Source organism: Mustela putorius, unplaced genomic scaffold (assembly GCF_011764305.1).
Source record: "Mustela putorius furo isolate JIRA1106 unplaced genomic scaffold, ASM1176430v1.1 tig00003974_pilon_pilon_pilon, whole genome shotgun sequence".
Taxonomy (NCBI): Eukaryota; Metazoa; Chordata; class Mammalia; order Carnivora; family Mustelidae; genus Mustela; species Mustela putorius.
The window spans coordinates 14,226,623-14,241,875 of NW_025422117.1; the positions used below are offsets into that span (position 1 = coordinate 14,226,623).

Below are 15,253 nucleotides of genomic sequence, written 5' to 3' on the forward strand. Positions count from 1 at the left end.
TACAGCTGCCTCCTGGAATGCAGCAAAAAAGGCACATTGTCTCAGACGTTGTACCTGAGATATGATGTACCTGGGATCAGCTCACCTTTAGATGAAACCAGAAGTTCTGCTGACATCACAGAGAACAGGACCATCCTAGTAAAAAAAACTATGTGGAAAAAGTCTGTAAGAGTATATCATAAATAGTTAACAGTGGTTACTTCCAGAGAGGGAGAAAAAGATTGGAAGATACGTGAGAGAGAGCACGATTTCTTCTATGTACTTCTTGTGCCATGTATTTGGAGAAGAGGGTGCCTGCACCTTGTTAACTTCTGAGGTCTGTAGTACCTGCGGTGGCTAAGTGATGGTTCACAGAGACATGCGTAAAACCTAGGGCTTGAGTTTTCGAGCGTCACGCCCACTAAAAGCTGTGTAGTCATGCCAGGCATGGATCCTGGCCTCGAGCAGAAGTGACAAGGCATGAATGCTAATGACCGTGCCACACAGCAGAACATGGTTGGCTAATAGAGAGGAGGCTCCGATGAAGCCCCATGAGAACCGGAAGAACGGTTCCTTCCTTTCGAGAAGGATCGAGAATGGCAGAGCCTCGTGCAAGAGATGGCCAAATATGACAGGTTGGTGATACATTTAAACATACCTGCGCACTTCTCTGTTCTCTTTAAGCTCTAGTTCCGGTGTCAACTCTGCAGTGAAGGGTGTTCAGGTTCTCCCTGAGATCAAGTGTTTGGACCGGGGATTTCTGTCCCCACCTCACATTAGCACATTTTTCTGAGTATAGATCTCCCTCCATTTGACTCTGAGTTAAATGGCAGAAGGCATTTTAGGTCTCGTGGTGCATCCACAGCCTGGTGGTAGCAGCCATCCCGTCCACCCCTCCAATGGACTGAGCTGTACTGAGTGTTGGGGAGGCGTACGAAGTTGGGTACGATTTAGTATCTGCAACTGAGGACAGTTAGCACCACAGTCAGTAACGATAATGCAGAGTCCTGTGTGCCTCCACAGAAAGAATACACGGGGCCATGAAAACCAAGAGGACTAGGTCAGACTGAGAGGATGAGAGAGAATGGACCTTCCCCAAAGATATGATATTTAAGCTCATTTTGAAGAAGGTGGAAAAATGAATAGGGTGGGTGGCTGACCTGTGAAGGCAACAGCACCATCCCTTTGGCACTCAAAAAAGAATTTTCTTTAAAGATTTATTTAGTTGAAAGAGAGAGAGAGAGAGAGAGGGAACACAAGCAGGAGGAGTGGGAGAGGGAGAAGCAGGCTTCCTGCTGAGCAGGGAGCATGATGTGAGGCTTGATCCCAGGACCCCAGTATCATGATCTGAGCCAAAGGCAGACACTTAACAACTGAGCCACCCGGGCGTCCCAGGTACTCAAAAATTTTTAATTGACCCCAATTATCAGGTTAGAGTCTAGGAGACCTAATTCCCATCTAAGTATTTCCCTTCCAAGGTAAAAGACATTTTTGAAAATAAATTCAGGATTAAGAACCCACAACAAGAGAAAGCCGATGAGTCCTTGAATTCCTGGAATCAGAAACAACCTGTCTACAAACTGTTTTCTGATCACTTCTCAACCAGGATTTCGGAGCACTGGCTCCCTGAGCAACAGTGGTGCGGCACCAATTACAGGTTTCTCCCGCTCTCTGGAAGCGGGGCATTGCTACGAAACCTTCGCCAGCCAGCCAAAGCGTACAAAGTGAAGAAGCGATTACCACGGATCTCTATGAAAGCAATTATCATTAAATTTATTACCATTTATTTCTGAGCATTCCTAGGTCCTCCAAATCATCTCTCTCAGGCTTTTCTGACACCTTAGGACACATCTTGCTAACAAATGCACAAATCAGGTTAAGACACAGATGCTCACAGATGTAGCTCAGAGCTCCGGGGCTCGATGCTTAAGGGTAGGTCAGGGGAAGAAGCTAGGAGTGCCCACTGCCCCTGTAAGAGCTCACAGCAAAACAAACACTGAATGCTATTTCTGTTTTTCACCTTTCTTCATTAAAGCAAAAATCTTCTTTGAATTTCTTCCGGTTCGTGGAAACAAGAACCAATGTAGATTTCTCATGAAAGTGAAGTGGCATACCGTGAACTTTCAAAAAGTGGGGGGTACCTGTAAGAAGTAACATCATCCCAATTCAGTGAAGCTCTGAGGGACTGGTTTTGGGGCCTCCACACTTTGGCCTGGAAAGCTCTGCATGAGCTACCCCACCACCAGCTGGTTTTACTGCTTATCAAACAGGCAACTCCCTTCCCCTTTGCATGACTGTGTCCCTTAAAATCAGTTGTCACCTAAGGTACTTTTGCTTTGATTCCACTTGCTGCAGAGAAGATATGAGGAACCAACAGTAGGTCAGCATGATACTATTATAAGCACCCTTCTCGGCCAGTGCAAGGTCCACATCAGGCAAGGGCTGATTTCAAATCCTTGAGGCATCTTCTGACACAGCAGTCTGGTCAGGGAACACAGTGAGCAAAGCGGTCAGAATGCCTCTTCCTTCTGCATATCTCTCACCTAACTTTCCCAACATACTGCGCTTCCCGGGTGAGGAAACTGAGGCTTTGGTTAAGGAAATTGTTTGTGCCTGCATGGAAGTTGACACTGGAGTTCAGGGTTAGTTAGCCTGGCTCCAAATCCCAGTCTTTCTGTTGCATAAAGCTGCTTCTCTTAATAATCCAGAGGTTCCTCAACAAGAGAGGAAGGGAGGTAGGCGCTAGTAGAATGAAGTTACATTTCTTCAGGCAGGAAAAATCAACTATGTGAATATTAATACAATTCTGCTCACTTTACAGGATTACGGAGAAAACAACCAACACTTCTATTCTGTCCCAACACTCCCACACTGCTCTGAGAAGCCTGGTTGTGTGGATAAAGGCCTGAAAACCAGAAATGCTCTATTCAAAGAGGTCATAAAGAATTCAAAAAATGCTCATTAACTCTTTAAGATCTGTTTTATGTGCCTTTCCCTTTCCCTGAAAGAAGTCTGATACATTGAGCCTAACACTGTACCTCTCCATCAGCGAGGTACAAGGAGATAGCTACAGAGAGCACACAATGATGAGAAAGAAAAGGAGTGGATTCCTACCAGACCAAAATACCAGAACTTCAAACTTGGGAAGGAAATGTGCCCTTACAGGACAGGTGTATTGCACTGGACCCTCTGTAATGGAAGCTAGAATGTTAATTTCCCTCAAACTTCCAGTTGATTATAAGGCACCATTTTGAATAACAATCCCAGCTCTAAAGAAGAGGTCCTAAGAATCCTTCAATCAAGAGTTCATCCCTGGAGGGGACCCTGAGTGGCTCAGTTATGTGTCCGACTCTTGATTTTGACTTGATTTTGGCTGGGGTCATGATCTCAGGATTGTGGGACTAAGCCCTAAGGGCTCCATGCTGGGCATAGATAGAGCCTGCTTGGGATTCTCTCTCTCCTTCCGCCCCTACCCTCCCTCTCTAAAACAAATAAAAATAATAAAAATAAGTAAAAAAAAAACAAAAAAAAATTCATCCCTGGAGATCCCACTGGATTAAGGAAATGTTAAGACTCCCTTTATCTTCTAGAAGTCTGTAACTCTGAATGAACTGATCCTGTTTTCCATAGTCTGCTGGTCATCTTAAAACCTGGATTTAGGAAGTGATAATTCACACTTACTCCATCATCAATGCTTACTAGCAATTAAGGGTTTTTATGTCTTGGGGTGTCTGGCTGGTTCAGTTGGTAGAGCATGCGACTCTTTAATTTTAGGGTCAGGAGTTCAAGCCTCAAGTTGGGCGTGGAGCCTACTTAATTAAAAAAAAAAAGTCTCGAGGTCTTATCTCTGAATAAGATGAAAACTAAAAATTTTAGAGTTCAAATCCCATCAATTGCCTAGGCAAACCAAATCACCAACATGCAGCAATTCAGACGGCTGAGAAACTAAGTTTGGTGGGAAAGGAATGATAAATTTATTTCCACACTAGGGATTTACGTACAAGTACTGTTCTTGAATCTCTGAAGAGCTCATACTTTCCAACAAGGTTATCTGCTATTTTTCATAATCTGTGTGCAGAGGTTCCTCCAGATTTCATCTAAGCTTTGGTTAAACTACTGTTTTACTTGCTAATTTTGCTGTTTCTGGTAAAGCTAAAAGAAGTTATGCTGTTAAGGATAACCTATATCCCTTCGTGTCGCTGAAGGTAAAATGTTGACCTAAGTAAAACAAACACAAATGGGAGCAGGAGAGTAATACAGTGACTCTTCTTTCAAGTGTGAGAGATAGAGAAGCCACCTCTAAGTTTCTGAGAACCAGAAGTGTATGATTTTGGCCTTCCATAACCTCAACTGCCGCAAAAGGAATACTCGAGGGGAACCTGGGTGACTCAGTCCATTGAGCGTCTGACTCTTAGTTTCAGCTCAAGTCAGGATCTCAGGGTGGTGAGATCGAGCCCGGCACTGGGCTCTGCACTCAGTGAGGAGTCTGCTTGACATTCTCTCCACCTCTTCTCTGCCCCTCTCGACTCTCTCTCTGAAATCATCTTTTTTAAAAAAGTAATACTCTATTTAGCTACTGGATTTTTTTTTATGGTTTTCATGAAAATCAAGTGAGTTTTAAAAACTCAATCTCTCAAAACAAAAATAGAAGAATGAAAGCTAAGCTGAAAATATCAAGAAAGAAAAGTTAAGGGTGCCGTGGGTGGCTCTGTCAGTTAAGCATCTGCCTTCGGTTCAGGTCATGATCCCAGGGTCCTGGGATGAGTCCTGCATCGGGCTCCAGGAGCCGGCTTCTCCCTCTGCCTGCTATTCTCCCTGACAAATAAATAAAATTTGGGGGAAAAAAAACAAAGAAAGGTTAAAACAACCAAACATGCTGAGTTCAAAATAAACATTTTTTAAAACTTTTTATCAAGTATGGAATGAAGTTTTTGATTGTCTTCTAAATAATTTGTAGTTTTTGCATTGTAGGTCTTATGTCCCAAATGAAAATACAAGCCCATATTACCACTGATATTCTGCAAAGTAGCAATGAACATAAATTTCCACAAGGCTGATTTTTTGGCATGTATTAAACTCCAACCATCTCCTAACGTTCAAATTACTGTGGCAAGTTTAATATTGTTCCATACTCTAACTTAATTCCATGCCAGTTGTTTTCATCTCAAATGAGATCTACCATTTAAACATTTTGTGAGGCTCGGATGGCGATATGTTGTGAATCTAACACTGATTTTCAAAAGGATGCACAGTTTCACATTTCCACATCTATAGAACTTTATTAATAAGCAAAACACATGTCAGCACGTTTTATATATGGGCAAGGACATTCCTATAATAGTAATTGGCACGTTATCATCTAACAGTTGAACTTTATCAAGAAGGAGATTTTAAAAATAATACACTAACATTTCATGACTATTTGAAGAGTAAACAATTAAAATAACATTTAACAGCAGTTTTAAAATATAAAAGCTCATCGTTTACTGTTTACCATAAGCTGGAAATCATTCCAATACAACTTCTATTTAAAAAGACAAACAAAAAACTATGCATATTCTACAGGCCAGACAAATGGGTTGGCTAGGAAAGGCTGTGACAGTAATTAGCTTCTGACCTAATACTCCAGTTCCTTTTCTCAAAGGGCAGTGGGTTTAGGCAGTCACTTCTCAGTAACAGACAGAGTTATACATAGGGTGATCATGTAATTTATTCTCTAAGTTAGGACACTTTCGAGAGAGGAGGCACTATTTAAGCTGAGAAAACAGAAATAATCAGGGCTGAGGACAAAATGAGGACATACATCATTCCAGTAAAATAACAGGATCAGATGCACTCTCATTACTTTTGTGCTTTGGGGGACTACAGACCAGTTGAAAAGAAAAATGTTAAATTAAAAAACCCTAATTTTTTTCTCCAGCTGGGCTTTTTGGATTTCACTTTCCCCTGTTGTGGGTAGTTCTGCTAGAGTACTAATGATTATTGTCTTAACAGGTTAAAATTTCTGAACCACCCCAAAGGCATGGGAGATAACTTACAGACTCAAAAGGCTAGAGATTAGTATTTTTTCTATTAAAGAGAAATTTTTATTTTAACCGAGTATAATTAAGATTTGCCTTTTAATTTTAAATTTCTAATTTCAAGCCTCAACACACTATACAGAAAAATGTATTTTTACCTTAAGTTCAGTTGATTTCATGTAAATACATAAAAATGGATTCTCCTAGCCCTAACTAGCTTATTCAAATGTAATAAAAATAATTTAATAAATATCTGCATTAACTTCCAAGCTCCAGGTCATATTCTTTCAAAAATTATTTAGACACCCTATCAAAGATTCTGATTTGCAAACTTTAAGACAGAGTGCAAAGATGGTTTAGCATCCCCCAAACACAACAGCAGCTCTTTTATCCAAGCTCACAGGGAATGAAGAAAGTATGTAGAATTTGATAGGTCTGGAAGAGAACGTTAAAGTTTTAAAAATAATATTCTATGCCCCTGACTGGATGATGAGATTTAAGGCTACCACTGAATTGTACCAATTATAGGAGATCAGGTAACATGCACACTTGATTTAAGGGGGGGGGGGGGAGAAAAATCAAAACAAAGCGTGAAGTTTTTGATATTGGATCAAAAGTGACACATCCATATTCAGAAACCAAGGATACACCCCACAAAAACTAAAATAATAAATTTTGTAAACTGATGTGATAGCTCATCTAGTAATCTATAATTACCATATATAATAGCTTAATTTCACTTAAAAGTTATCACAAAAATGAAGTATAGGTCGACAGAAACTTAGTATGAGATAGAGAAGAAATCTAGCATGAGACTCCATTTCTTATAAGTACATTCTAATTTTAACTTCCAAATCAGGCAACTAAATATTTTTTCTTTACCCCCATGCTAGTTTGACTTCAAGGGATACAGAGGTACTTCAATAAACAACAAAAATTCTATGTAAGGAAGGAGAATGAGTGAGAGAAAACAAAAAAATAGGAGGCTCAATTAGCAAAACAAAACTGCATGTTTTATTTATCAAAGACAATGAAATAAATCAGAAAATACAGAGAAATACAAAAGAAGTTATAAAGCATAATTTATTTTTTCAGAAATGGAAAAATGTCCCTGAATAGTTTTAGATGTATCTTTTAGTAGTAGTCAGTATCTAATTATAAAAAAACAACCAATTTTATATGTTCTCTATAGCTGTATTAAATGATTTTTAAGTTTAAAAGATGATGTAATTCCCATCATTTTTAATGTTGGCATTCAAAAACAAAAAGAGAACTGAAAAGAAAACAGATGAGACATGAAATGATTTGCAAAATGTAGTAGCTTGTGACTGTAGATTCCAGTTGTAGTAATGGTCACATACACACATACTCTTGCGCCACACACACACACACACACACACACACACCACACTCCCATATTCCACAGACACATTTCTGCAACTTGAAAACAGATTATTTTGCATATCTTAATTCAAGATATGATTTTATGTTAATTCTACAATCATAAAGCAAGAAGCTATTAGTACAAGTTATGATTTGTTTCATTTAACAAACTAAACATCTAAAGAAAAAATTATTACAATGAAAATTGAAAGATACTTTTATTGGCTTTTTAAAAGACAAATGCAAATGAGAATATCTTATTCAGAAAATTAATTTTCAAAAGTGTCTTAAATGAAATAAATATAATATCTAATACAATCTCTTCCTGCAAGATTCTCTAAGATGGCAATCTTAAAAACCAAGCTTCTCGACTGAGAATCCCTAAACCTGGCATGTTCCTTAAAAAGAAAACAACAAAAAGATGTTCTCTTAAAGGACATGTGGAATACCCATATCTTCTTAAAATCTGTCCTAAAACAAACTATCTTTAACATTCAGATTTTCTCTATATATTAAGTTCACTTAATTTTAAATTAATTGAAAAGATATCCAGACATAGTTTCTAAGAAAACAATGCAGAAAGTAATTTATGCATGGTTATTTACAGAAGGAGTTTGCTAAATAATAATGTAAATATCATGTTCAAAAATCTGACAAAGCTTTTCTATAATCAGCACAGCAGTTTTCAAAAAACTATATAAAGGGCGTTTCATGTGTAGAGTTACTAGATGAATCTAGGAGCCAGAAACTAAAGCATTTGACATGGTTAATAATTTCATTTTTATTATACTAAATGTCAGGTCAGAAGTCAATGGCATTTACATGCTGGAAGACTGTTTCTCACTCACCCCTTTCAATTAGATCAAACACTGATTAACTGGACTTGACTGCTACAACTTTATAGTTTCTTTCAAGTATACGCAAATCTTTTACATGGGCACATACGCAAATGTGCAAAACAAATGAAATTTAAATATTTAAGAGAATGAACAGAAATGGCTTTTAAGCATAAACCATCCTGCCATTCAATTTTGAAGATCTATCTTTTCTTCACTAATTTGTCTTCTGCTTTTAGTAGTCTTCTATCCTATTAAAGTTGTAGGTTTACAGATGATCTGGAAATTTCACATTGGTTTAAGAAAAGAATGTCTGGTCGATGCAGTCTAGGGACAAAGAAAGAATTAGTCTTATAGTATATTAAGTTGCAACTGTCTATATGATAATATAATAAAAAACATTTTATAACAGTATTACATCAAGTCTATAATGTCCTTTTGGTAAAGATAATATAAAACAGAATATATCAGAACATATTCCAAAGTTTAAGCTTCTAAAGGAAAACATCTAGAAAATATTTACATTAAATTTTAGACTCCTGAAAATGCAAGATAATTATGTCGAATAAATTACTTTGCCTTTTATCTTACATATTGATACACTCTTACTGTTACTGCTTGCAAAGACATTTTAGTAGTTAAAAAGAAAATGTGACACCTTCCATGTAGAGGTAAAAGAACATTTAAAAGCATACTTTAATATTTTCCAGAAATAAAACTGTACTCTTCAGCAGAAATAACTAAATTAGATTATGTAAAACTTCTATGTTATAAAGTTTAAGCGATCAAATCCCAAACCATACAATTTATTTACAAAAAGAACAGTTATAGTAAGTTTGAAACATTTTGTACTTGTAGATACATCTAGAAGTTAAGTGTTTTAGCAGACACTTTGCTTACACATTTCAAATACTTTTTTTTTTTTAAGATTTTTATTTATTTGACAGATCACAAGTAGGCAGAGAGGCAGGCAGAGAGAGAGAGGAGGAAGCAGGCTCCCCGCTGAGCAGAGAGCCCAATGCGGGGCTCGATCCCAGGACCCTGGGATCATGACCTGAGCTGAAGGCAGAGGCTTTAATCCACTGAGCCACCCAGGTGCCCCCACATTTCAAATACTTTAAAAGTTCAAGTCATTTATAGACAGGAAGTATATGGCAAAAATAGTATAGAGGGAGGAGATATTTCTAAGTCATATATCCAGTAAGGAGTTAATATTCAAAATAGTTAAAAAGAACCCACACAACTCAATAACTAAAAAACCAAATTAAAAAATGAAATTAAAAAATGAACAGAGGGGGCACCTGGGTAGCTTAGTGGGTTAAAGCCTCTGCCTTTGGGTCAGGTCATGATCCCAGGGTCCTGGGATTGAGCCCCGCATTAGGCTCTCTGCTTGGGGTGGGGGGAGTGGGTGGTAAGCCTGCCTCTCTGCCTGCTTGTGATCTCTGCCAAATAAATAAATAAAATCTTAAAAAAAAAAAAAATAACAGAGGATCTGAGTAGACCATATTCCAAAGTCATATAGATGGCCATCAAGCACATGAAAAGAAGTTCAACATCTCTAAACATGAGAGAAATGCACATGAAAAACAACAAGATTATCACACCACTTCTGTCAGAATATTCACCTATAAGTAAAAAGATAAGAAACAAATGTTGGTGAGGACATAAGGAAATAGGAAACCTTGTAAAGTGTTGCTGGGAAAGTAAATTGAGGTAACCACTCTAGAAAACAGTACGGGGGTTCCTCAAAATATTAAAAATAGAACTATCCTATGGTCCAACAACTCTACTTCTAGCTATCTATCTGAAGAAAATGAAAATACTAATTCAAAAAGATAGATGCACTCCTGTTAACTGCAACATTATTTACAAAAGTCAACATATGGAAAATAACCTAAGTGCCCACCAAGAGATGAATGTTTAAATATATAGGGTATGTGTACGTTCCATATATATATATATATATAATCTATGTATGATGTCATACTACTCATATATATGGAATACATATACAGGATGGAATACTACCCAGCCATAAAAAAGATCTTGCCATTTGAGACAATATGGATGGACCTTGAGAATATTATGCTAAGTGAAAGAAGTCAGAGAAAGACAAATATTGCATGATTTCACTTACAGGTTCAATTAACAACAACAACAACAAAACAATAATAACATAAAACAACACCTATACTCATAGATACTAAGAACAGAGTGGTAGCTATCAAAGGGGAAGGAGTTTGGGGATGGGGGGCAAAATGAGTGAAGGGGATCAAGAGCTACAAATTTCTAGTTACAAAACAAGTAAGTCATGGGGACATAAATTACAGCATGGGGAATACAGTCAGTAATACTGTATTTGTATTAACTCTGTATGGTGACAAATGGTAACTAGGCTTATTGCGGTGAGCAGTTCACAAAATACACAAATGTCAAATCACTATGTTGTACACATGAAGCTAATATACTGTATGTTAAGTGTGTTTCAATAACAAAAATAGTCTATTATAGAAAATAGAGATATGAGATCTCCTCATGTGCAGAAACTACTAGTGAGCTGCATGCAGTCTCCAGAAACTCACTGGATAACTAGTAAGACAACCTCTGCTCATTTCTTTATTCCCATTTATTCAAGTTGAAGCCTTCATTGTTGATACGAACTGACAGACATTAAGGAAACTATCAGAGCTCCTACTTTCTTCATACAACTTTTATTCTTTGATCCAGTTTTTTTTAAGATCAGTGCATGGAAAATTTCTTTTCAACCACAAATTTTTTTTTTTTTAAACCACGTCTGGATTTCTCATTGTTTTATACAAAATCCCCATCTCTTCTGTGTAAGTGCTTTGTTGTATTTTGTTTTTTCATCCTTTATACTGTGTGCTAATGGTTACTTATATCCTGTGGTTAATCCTTAAAAAATAAGTTTCGAAAGTCTGACCTAAAGTTTTTTATTCATTATATATTTTAAAAATTAAAATTTATGAAATTCAATTTTAAAAAATCTTAAAAGCTTCACAACTTACTAAATCTTAATTAGTTGATTGTTAACAATATAACAACATATTAAATATGCTAAGCTTAAGTTAACAGTAAGAGTACACATAATATTCATCTGGTGAATATGAATATCTGAAGGGAATAGATTTAATACATATTTCTTACCTCTATAATAAGAAGAAATATCTTGTTCTATGAGCAGCTGCCATACTTTCAGACATGTTTCTGACTTTTAGATAATTAACAAATCCTCTGAAGAAAAGCAGCAGGCCTGAAACCGTTAAAATAATACAGCTGCATTATGTTCTTATTCAGAGAGGGCAACAATTTAAAATAGACAATTATAAACAAGATCCACTTGGCTTAAGGAATTTAATCTGTAAAATTCTATTCATTCCATGATATTTTACACTATAATGATAAAATCATGAAAAAATATAATAAAAGTTTACTGCCTTCTCAAATTTTTTCAATTTGTTAAGTCCAGATGTATCTAAATTTAAATAAAAATTAAAGTAAAGCAAATTCAGTCATGAAAATCCAGAATTACACAAAAATATACATTTATTCCACGATTTCTTAAAATGGCAAAGATACCTAAAGCATTTAAGCTGATTTAACTCAGGGAAATCCATTTTTACATGAAACTTTTCAATTAATATAACGACTAAGCAAACTAACACATATTTACTGATATAAGTTATTCAAGAAAGAATATATGCAAGTAATTTGCTAACAATTGTGGGATAAAACCAATAAGCCTGTCTACCAATATCAAGTGCCTGTCATCCGTGAAATCTGTATTTGAAGATATGTGTTATTTAAATAAAAATTTAATTATTAATTCTTATTTTCAAGTAATAAAAAAAGACTAATTTGTAATACAAATTTAGATAAGAGGAATCAGGAAAGAATTGGGAAGCAACTACTCTAGTGATTTCTTATACAATGTGGGACAGATCTATCTACCTTAGTATTCTCTATAACAGGATTTTTTAAGTAACAACCATTTACATAACAGGTATCCTTAGTAATTAATAAAACAATGCCAGTGAAATTCTTCAAAGCTTCAGATGGAAAATATTAGCAAAGTAAAAAACATTAGCATTAATAGTAAATTCTTTGATACACTTTATAAACATAGAATTCTAAGGGAAACATTTAACAACTTCAGTAAATTTTTAACTAGATAATGGGTGGGGGCAAAACAAAAATAGAAAAACGTAAGATATACACGCATGCAACTTTCCTCATCAAGAGTCTGTCAATTTAAAATGCAAACTCCCAAACTAAATTTGTACCCCAACTCCAAGACAGTAACCAAAGCACTAAAAAAAGAAGCATGGTTATAATAAAGAGAAATGACGGAAGATACACAAATAATGACTTAAGCGAGTGGTATAAATTTCAGCTAAATCTGAGCCCATCTGCTTCCCATATCCTCACTCCTTCCATTTGTGACTCCCACTCTGAATTCCACCCTCATGTTCTTCCAGATGCTGTTCAAAGATAATGGTATTGTGATCCAAATGTAAAAGTATTATTGAAAAATATAAACCAAAATTATTTGTGAAATCCCTACTTTTGTCTATGAAAATTGCTGTTTCTAAGACTATTTTGTCCTGCTCAGGCATTTTCTAAAATAAGCCAGTTCCTATCTAGAAACCAATCATTCAGCAGCTATTGTTTCTCAGTGTTCTACAATGTACTCAACATTCTTCTGGGTATATGTGAGAGGAACATTTTTACCACGGATTAAATTTTCACAATTCCCTAAATGCTAGACTGTGGTTCTGATGTGGAATTGGGGTGGTCCTCTGCATTTCACTGGGCCCTATAGTTGTCCTCCTAACATTCAATCCTTACAATATTTAGAAGCAAATATACTTATTTAATATGCTTAAATACCTAAAAGACTTTTTGTATTTTTTCACTTTTAAGTAAGAAACTCAGTAACAGGGCGCCTGGGTGGCTCAGTGGGTTAAGCCGCTGCCTTCGGCTCAGGTCATGATCTCAGGGTCCTGGGATCGAGTCCCGCATCGGGCTCTCTGCTCAGCAGGGAGCCTGCTTCCTCCTCTCTCTCTGCCTGCCTCTCTGCCTACTTGTGATCTCTGTCTGTCAAATAAATAAATAAAATCTTTAAAAAAAAAAAAAAAAAGAAACTCAGTAACAGGCACAAAATTCAGGAGTCAGAACACAATTAACAACACAAAAACTGCCTAAACCCTTTTAAGAATCTGGCTTCCTAACAAAATCATAGAATAATTTCACTATTAATTGTTAAGAGAAAGAATACAGGATCTTTACTGACCTTAACTGACCACTAAGAATTTGTTTTCCTAAAGATCCTAAAGATCCAACACCAGGAATGAACAAAAACTCAATGAGAACACTGCCACCTACTGAAATGCCAATGTTTTCTGGTACAATTATGTTACTAAAGAAATGTGGGCTTTTTAAACTTCAGTAGAGAGGATATTCTTCATGTCAGTAAATAAATCTGAAATGTAGATTAAAGGCATTACGTGATTTTGAGACTAACTTATCATACATCTAAAGTGAAAATCCCTATAACAAAAATTGGAAATTCAGAAAATTCATCAATATTAATAAAAAGACATGCCTTGTAGAAAGAAAACTTAACGGAAGTACTGTGATCACTGGGCATGAAGCCCTTCCTTATGCCTGGCTGATTAATGATTAATGCAGGGTACATTTCAAAAGTATGAAGAATGTTTCAATACTCCAAAAGTAAGAAAATGCATAGAACATCCAATTATCCTACTCTCAAGATATCCTAGGATCAAAGAAATTATGCCACGTATATTTTCCAAAATAAATGCTTAAGACAATTTTTTAAATCATTTCAGGATTTCAAGTTTTGCGATATTCAATTATCATCCAACTACTGATTTTTTAAATTGACAGACTCTGGATTTTCAATCAGAAATCTAGAGGGCAATGTATAATTAATTATCCCAATAGCTGAGATGATATTAAGTATTTGGATATGAGAATTTTACAGTAAAAAAAAATTATTTCCACGTTAAGTTTCAATACAATGTATTTACATCTTACAATCTGGAGAAATATCAAAGTTAAACGAAATGCAAATTCAAAGTTGAAATGCATTAGAAATAAACTTACCAAGTACAAGAAATATCCACCAAAGCCAATACTGTCCATTGAAATATCCAGTAAAATAATCAGAAAACTATGGAGTGAACATAAATATATTAACCATATTTATATACCTAAATTTGAAAATCATAAATCAACCTCAGTTTCAGAACAATTTACTTCAAATCATCTCTTGCACTGAAAGCAACACAAAGAGGAAAAAAATGCTTAATGACATACACAGTTATTTGAGGAAACAAACTTTAAAATCTTATATATAATAACAAACTTATACAAAATATTTTAGCAACAAAAACCAGTTTCAAAATTGTAAGAAAGGTAAAATCTATATATCTGAATCCAACTTTCTCATTAAAGAGTTCACATGTCAGTTCTTTTTTCATAATCTCTCAAAGCCACAACTACCATCCCAAACACACTACAGCAACCCGCTGCTTTAGATATTAACACCAAAAGCCATATTAGCTTAATCTTATCAGATGGGGATGTTTGCCTGACCTCTAAAAAGAAGAGCTTTTGACCTTCTGTACACCCCCTACTGTTAATCACTGCCAAGAATACTAGGCACATAAAGACCCCCAACTCATTAGAGTCTTTTTATTTTCAAACTAGATGCTCCAGTATTCAGTTCCCAACAGTGAGCTGAGAACAGCTAAATGAACCTTGAAGTGGCATTTCAACAGTTCTTATTAGTGACCATGGTAGACAGTTTTATACTCTCTGTGAAATGAGAATATAAACAGGCAGCTGGAAGGCAGAGTTTGAGGATACTGAACATAGGTATCTTTTCCTTGATTAGCCTCTGGAGGTCATGATATATTTTTTAAAAAAAAAATTTTTTTTTAAGTCAATCTAATTTTCTCCAGTTACTTCAGATAATTAATTTTTCCCTAT

The 15,253-nt window shown here is 35.8% G+C and overlaps 1 protein-coding gene across 2 annotated transcripts in view; it reads right to left on the bottom strand.

Moving 5' to 3' along the window:
- Positions 1-6,083: 6,083 nt before the first annotated feature.
- NDFIP2 (Nedd4 family interacting protein 2) overlaps positions 6,084-15,253 on the bottom strand; it is a 70,584-nt gene continuing 61,414 nt past the window's right edge. For both annotated transcript variants that reach the window (XM_045070876.1, XM_013057249.2), the window contains exons 6-8: positions 14,366-14,432; positions 11,384-11,489; positions 6,084-8,545 (exon numbers count right to left, since the gene is read on the bottom strand). In XM_045070876.1, coding sequence (XP_044926811.1) covers positions 11,386-11,489; positions 14,366-14,432 — 171 coding nt within the window. In that variant the 3' untranslated portion in view covers positions 6,084-8,545; positions 11,384-11,385. The remainder of the gene's footprint in view (positions 8,546-11,383; positions 11,490-14,365; positions 14,433-15,253) is intronic.